A 6,927-nucleotide genomic window follows, 5' to 3' on the forward strand; every position below is an offset into this window, starting at 1 on the left:
CTTGCGCTGGGGCGTGTAGACGTGCTTTACCCTGCGTGACTTTGCTCACGCGTTTTTGTGTGCCGATGTCGGCGAGTACGCTCAATATGTTTGCAGGAATGTGGGCACCAGGTGGCGCGAGAATGTCTGAGGTTTGAACGCTTCGTTACCCGTCATTGAGGATATCAGCGTGTGGCCGGTGGTCGTACCGCCAATAGCGGGCATGTTATTCTGGAATACATCACCCGTTTAGACGAAATTATGGATCCCGCGGGCTCCTGAGCCAGTGGAACAATGGAGACCTACCGATATGGTGTATGAAATTAACTAATGCTGCGTCATGGTCGTCATCAGTCTCAGTCATCTATCCGCTGCAGTCACATCGTCGTAAAGAGATTAGAGAGTCACATCTTAAGAGAATTTCTTTTTGCTCGTATGGATGAGAGCTTGTAGCTCAGAATTTAAGCAATTTTCTTTTAACTGAAGTTTTAACTAATTTTTATTTTGATATTCAGTTTCAAGGCCCTTAATGTAAGTGACAGGTTCTGTAATGGAAGCGTGTTCGGGTTTCTGTTATTGCTGCTGGCTCAGTCAGTTAAATGTAGTGCTGACTACCAAAGTTTGCATATCCAGTCGGGAATATCACGCCATCGATGAAAGAGGGCATTCGAGACGGTTGGCCCTTTCCACGCTGCACTGCGGAGGATGCAATGGCTGAAATAACACACCCGCACGCCCAGCCGCAACTAGAAAGGGGCCATGAGGTCATGTAAATCACTTTTCATAGACGATATCGACTGGTTTATGGGGTGGGTGGAGCAATATGCCAAATCGTCGGCTTTACTTAAATTGTTGTTACTTACGATTTGCATAGCTGAGGAACGCAGTTAGCTGAGTGAACCTGGGGAAAAGTCATTAAGCTCGCCATCACATGAATCACGCTCAACGTCCCTATCAAAAATTTGGTGCTCTTCAACCAGGTGAACCTCCCCGGCGCGGTAGGGCTTGCTTTCAAATTTGGTCAGTGAGCTAAGGTGTAAATAAGCTAAGGTGTAAATGTAGTATAACACGTCCTATTGCCACGATGTTCATAACTTCTATGCATTATGCCCTCTCCTTTCCATTTAATGTTACTTGATATCCATTTGCTCCCCACTTCAAATGACTGACGTTGGCGCCAGACATATTTTCAAAGCAGCCTAAATTATCAATTCGTGCCGATCTCAGGGTGAATATGTGCGTGCGATTGCGTGCAGGATTGACTTGAAAATGGACTTGACGACCTGGACCTTTCCCCCAATTTCTGTGCAGCGAGTGCATCATTGCATAGCCAAATATATTTGTCTAAGGGTGGGCAACGAACGAAGTATGTCGGTTTCAACACTCAACGACTGGCAGCCTCCCGTTCATCTTAAAAAGTTATAATTGCTCCGCCTTCTACCTCAACACGCAATCTACAGGGCTCCTATCCTTGAGCACTTATGGCTGAACATCTTCCCCTCGTTACGAAACATAATTGCCTCACTGTTTGGCCTCGGTTGGAAGCCAGGTGAGTAGCGTCCGCTCATAGTACTCCATAGTAGACTCGAGCCGTGGCAACACCGCCCGGCCGCGCGTAATCGCCGTACGGTGCTGCCACCTACCGTTCCCGCCAAAAAGGCAGCAGACGACCCCGCACTCGGGTGTGCTGCGTCGGTGTGAGTGCGGACGAGTCACTCGAGTTCGCGGGCCGCTGGGAGTGGGACGTGCCTGGTCCTCGCTCTCGGTGCCGGTAGCTCGTGAGTTGTGATTTTACTCCATACTGTTGAGCAGTTAGTGTGTTTGGTGTTGTGTTCACTGGTTATTCTCCGATGAAGGTAAGCGAACAATTATTTTGGTTTCTTCACGTAAGGATTGTTTTGTGATTATACGCAATGTTTGTAAATGTTCTATTGCAGAACCTGTAGTTGTCCGGAAAAGTTATGCAACTATGTTAACATTTTTTAGTACCTGAGTGTTATGATTCAGTGAATTGCCGCTTTGGTTGCGCAGGTTCTAGCCCTCGAAAACTTGGAACACGCGCTGTTTAATTTTGCGCGTCCGGTTGCCTTGCCCAGCTGCAGAAGTCTACTGATGTGCCTGCTTTACATTCAGATATGGGAGGTATCCGCTTTTAGGACTTGAGTATTTGTCCCTGGTGGGTTTGATAGCAGACCATGTTTTGTTACAGGTATGAATTTAACCATCGAGCACATCATGGATGATTTTTTTACTCGGGACGACGTCTGCATGGACGAGGAGCTGAACACCATCATGAAGAGCGAGGATGTCGCCGCTATGGACCCGTATCCGTTTTACCCGATATTGGACGGTGGTAACGACATTTGCACCGGCAAGGGTGACGGCTGTGACGTGTGCGGTGTAGTGCGGACGTTCGGTGACGGTCTGGGAGCGCTCTCGTGCAGCCCCACTCAGCTGCCCCTGCTCGATTGGTTCGACGTCGAGGACCAGCTGGGGGAGCCCGCGGAGCAGGACGCCATGCGCTGTGTGAATATCAACCAGATCTTCAACATGCCGACGAAGGTGTGCAGCCAAGATAGTGCAAGTAACAAGGACAAAGTGATCAGTGACTGTATGTGGAGTAGCAGCAGCTCGCATCGACTGGACATGTCTGAGCTGGACACGTCGCCGCTGCCCGCGCTCAGTGTCGAGAACGATGTAGAGTTCAGCCGACCTGACACCCCGCAGACCGACTCGGAGTCGCATTTCACGGACAGTGACGACCTGATCCAGAGAGTGCCCAAGGAAAAAGTTGTGAGAAAACTGCCTTCCGCGCCCGAGCAGGCTTCGACTATGTGTGGTCGCAGCTTGCTGAAGCGCAACCAGTTCAGTTTAAAAGTGGCGCGCGCACCGTTCCGCCCGGAGTCCAAAGCAAGCCTGTCGTCGCCTTCCGGGGATAGCAGCTACTCAGGCGACCATAGCTACTCGGCGACGAACTGCATCGGGATCCTGACTCCCTCTCCATCGCCTTCGGAATCGAGTTCAGGTGAGATATTTTGCCTGCCAGCTATTTTTCTAGTCCGCACCCTGCATCACCGCCCGCTCACGGCATTTCATCCCCTCGCCTCGTCCGCTCCCGTAAATCCCTGCCGTCCGGCGCCCATTGCCGGCGGCGGTGCTACGCCGGTACCCGGCGGTCGGACTGACCTTGACGGTCGGGCCTCAGCCAATCACGTTCGCCGACCAGCCGGCGGAGCGCCCGTTTTTGGCGGGAACGGGCGCTGGCCGGCGCGCGGCGGACGAGGCCATGGACCATGCTGAGTGTGCTATACGTAATCAATGGGCGCGTGCGGCGCGTACGTGTCGCTCGCGCCGGTGGTTTTTCGCGACGCCGCTTGCCGGGACGTTTCCTTCAACAGCCGAGCTGTGTGCTGGGCTGTGAGCTGTGCGCTCCCCGCCTCCCCCATGCGTGAATCGGCGATAATGGCTCGTGTTGACGCGGCGCTGCTCATTAGCTCGCCTGCGCAGCGACACACGCCGGCCGTCTCTCAGCGGGCCACGTAATGAGCCGCTGTGCCTGCGTCGGAGCATAGGCGGCATTCGCGGGCACGCTCGACGGCCGCTCAACTCTTTTGTTGTCCTTGATAGCGTTCCGCGTGACCAGCCAAGTCAATGCATCCACCTGCCGGCCGGCGGCCGTCCGTGATAAATGGCTGCCCCGGACGGGCGGCGGAAAAGCGCGCGTGCCGCGCCGTGCGCTATCTGGGGACCCACCAGTGCGTCCGGCGACGAAGGCGCTCTCGCCGCTAAGTTTTCACTGTCTAACCGCGATGTTTTCCCGTTCCCGGCGCGCGTGGCGGTGGCTACTGGCGGCGCCCGACACGGCGATTTTTTTTCGTCAGGCCTGCTGGCACTGGTCCGACTTCTTGCGGCGGCCATTGAGGCGTTGTGGGGTACAAAAACAAACGTGTAGTACTACGGCGCGGCGATTGTAAATAATGGGGGTTTCGCTCCCGCGAGTACCGCGCAAGTTCAAGGCCAGACGTCCGGTGCCGGCGGCGGCGGCAGTTTCGCTCGAGCTGCATTGCCGGTGGCGGTGTTTTTTTTTTTTGACACGCCTGTCGCGCCGAGCCGCGCGGAGGCAGATTGCCGGAGACGGTCGGCGGAGCCTCCCGTCTGCGCACGCTGGATCGATGCTACGCGCTCTCGTGGCGCGTAGTAGTCGATCACGCACGGCACGGCTGGGCGGCAAATCGATGTGCGCGCCCACGGTCGGCGCTTGCGCGGCTTCCGCCCGGTTACCGGGCGGCGGCGGCCGCGCCCGTCTGGCGCGTCGTCGGCCGCCGGCTGAAGTGTCTGGGCCGGGCCGACGGCTGCCAGCGCCCGGCCGCCCGGGTCTGCGGCCGCCGGCGCCCGGTGAGGAGGCCGCTCGCCCAGCCGCGTCCGACACCGACTGTGCGCGCCACGAAAATAGCGCGCTCCCGACGTCAGCGTGTCTGGCGGCGCAGCGCCCAATCGGCTGCCGTCTGCGGCGCGGCGGCCGGGGCGCGCCGCGGTCGATCGGTGGCCCGGCCACGCCCGCCGAGGTCATGCGCCGTAGTAACAGGCGGCGAGCGCCGCCGACCGGCCGGCCGTCGCTGAATAACGCGCCTCTGCCGGCCGGGCCGCGTCGCGCCGCCACCGAAATAGGCCCGCCGTCCAGCCGTGGGATCACGCGCCGTTTTTGCCACGGCGTCAGGCGCGCCAGCGCCGCCGCCCGTCAAAAAGGCACGCGTGGGAGGGCGGGACGGTCTTTTTACGGCGCGGCACGCGGCTGGCCGTCGGACAGTTCCTCTCGCGTCATGCTCCGCCCGCTCTGTCCGCGTCGGCGGCAACTGACCGGTGCCTCTTCTCTCTTTTGCAGAGGATGACAACGACGGGCGCTCGGCGCGGCTCAGCTTGGGGCGCCAGCGGCGCGCTCCTGTCGACTCTCTTGCGCTCTCTGAGCGGCTGCTGCACCGGCCGCTCAAGGCGCGCAAGCGCGTCGGCGTGCACAAGTACCGCAGCGACCGGTGTCGCATGCCGTCGGACGACGACCAGCCGCCGCCGGAGCGGCGCAACAACCACAACAACATGGAGCGACTGCGGCGCGACCTGCTTCGCGGCGCGCTCAACAGCCTGCGCCGCCTCGTGCCCGACACGGCCGGCAACGATAAGGCACCCAAGATCACGGTGCTGCGCGAGGCGGCCAAGTACTGCCTGATGCTGCGCGGCAAGGACGAGGCGCTCACGAAGCAGAAGCGCCGGCTGGAGGAGCAGCGGGCCGCGCTGCAGCGGCGACTGGAGGCGCTGGAGCGCGCGCGTTAGGCGCCGCCCAGCCAGCGCGACAGACTCGAATAAATTTCATTATCGTGCGGGCGGTGGGAGCGGCGGCGTGCGCGGCGCCGTCGGGCCCGACGTTATCGACTCATCCCGTCATATGCTGGTGTGCACCCGCGTCGCGCTGAAGAATAATGCAGTTGGCCGGTTAGTTCGCTTTTAACGAGAAGCTTCTTTAGTTTAAGAGAGCTTGGAAGTGTGTTTCTGTTGTTTTGCCGGTAGAAGTAGTTGCGTTGAGAAAAAGCACTTGATTTGGAGTCTTTGCGGCCCCCTTTCGTTGCTCAAGGCGCGGGGTGAACCCGAACTGTCGCAGTCTTGAAGCGCGGCGATGGGTCGACGGTGTACGTTTAAGTGTGCGTGTGTGTGAGAGAGAGCTTGTTCTGCTTCAGTGGCCCGCTGCAGGCTTGTTCATCGGTGTGGCTATGGTCAGTGGTGACAACTGGCGTCTCAGGTACACATAGTCATTAGCAACAAATTTTCTGGACCCACCATCCAAATTGGCGTGATGGACTTGCCGATTGGTTTTGTACACAGCGGGCACACCTGGTCACGGCAGTCCTGTAGATATGTAAACCAGAGTTGTATGTTGGATATGATTTAAATTGTACCGTAGCTCGCGCGGCGTTGTGGGCCTTTCGCCGCGGAGGCTGGGCATTGGCTGGCTGGCGACCGGCGACAGTGGGAACGTCAGAATTGCGCCGTGTCCTCGCGCTCCGCGTTGGCCTTGTGCTTTGCGCACAATGTAAACTGTGTATATTTACAGTTAAGAGTCCGGTAGTTTTTTATCGATATATTTTGTGCGTGTGGTTCGGGTGTAGCGGCTGGCGGCGGACCCCAGTTGGCGAGCGTCCGGGCCTCGGCCAGCACGCTTGTGTACAGGGAGGTGGTTATCGGCCCAGGGCACTGTGTGGCGCATTTCCTAACGCCTTCTTGACGCGTCTCCTTTCGTTACCTGTCGCGCTCTTCGGCGGCGGGTGAGTCGGGCGGGCGCGCCCTCCCGGCTCGCCTCGGCGGCTTCCTGCGTCGATTCGGGACTCGTCAAGGGACCACTTGCCTCGCATTTTGACTGCCGTGATTCGCCTTCGTGGTGCCATCCCAGGGAACGGGCGCTAGTACAAAGCATAGATTAATTATATTGAGCGTGGAGGAGCCTGGTTCCCCGGGACGACGCCAGAGGCGGACGCGAACGTAGGAAGGACAAACCACTTGCGCGTTAAATTGTTTTGTGCCAAATTAAGTATGTTCCTTTCGTACCCTCGGGCCGAAGTGTGCTGCATGTAAAAGACAGGAAAGGTACTTAGTTTTATATTGTGTGCGGATATTTGCTTTCTAGGTAGTGTAGCAGTCGGTCACATAGCTACGTGGAGTAAAATATATCACTGGAACTAAGTCGCTGTTTGTTCAACCCAACGCCTGGGAGGAGGCGCCACTGATCGGCGACTAGCAGGCACGAGCCGAGCGGCACTGCACCATCGCTGCAGTGGAGAGGGTGCCGGTGCGGGCACGTGCGGGACCCGGGCGCCGGCTGTTGGCGAGGTTCGGCGGCGATGCGCTCGGCGCGGCCGGCGACCGTGACATGGAGAGGCCCTCGGGCGATCGATGCCCGGCCAG

General features: G+C 58.2%; 1 protein-coding gene across 1 annotated transcript; it reads left to right on the top strand.

The window, feature by feature from the left end:
- The first annotated feature begins 1,682 nt into the window (after positions 1 to 1,682).
- On the top strand, positions 1,683 to 6,705 carry LOC119089499 (myc proto-oncogene protein). The gene is made up of 3 exons (XM_037212223.1): positions 1,683 to 1,835; positions 2,189 to 3,004; positions 4,862 to 6,705. Exons 2-3 carry the CDS (start codon positions 2,191 to 2,193, stop codon positions 5,302 to 5,304), a joined length of 1,257 nt encoding a protein of 418 aa, XP_037068118.1. The 5' UTR covers positions 1,683 to 1,835; positions 2,189 to 2,190; the 3' UTR covers positions 5,305 to 6,705.
- The last annotated feature ends 222 nt before the right edge of the window (positions 6,706 to 6,927 follow it).

The sequence above is a fragment of the Pollicipes pollicipes genome, unplaced genomic scaffold (assembly GCF_011947565.3).
Source record: "Pollicipes pollicipes isolate AB1234 unplaced genomic scaffold, Ppol_2.1 Scaffold_3087;HRSCAF=3621_pilon_pilon_pilon, whole genome shotgun sequence".
NCBI lineage: Eukaryota > Metazoa > Arthropoda > Thecostraca > Pollicipedomorpha > Pollicipedidae > Pollicipes > Pollicipes pollicipes.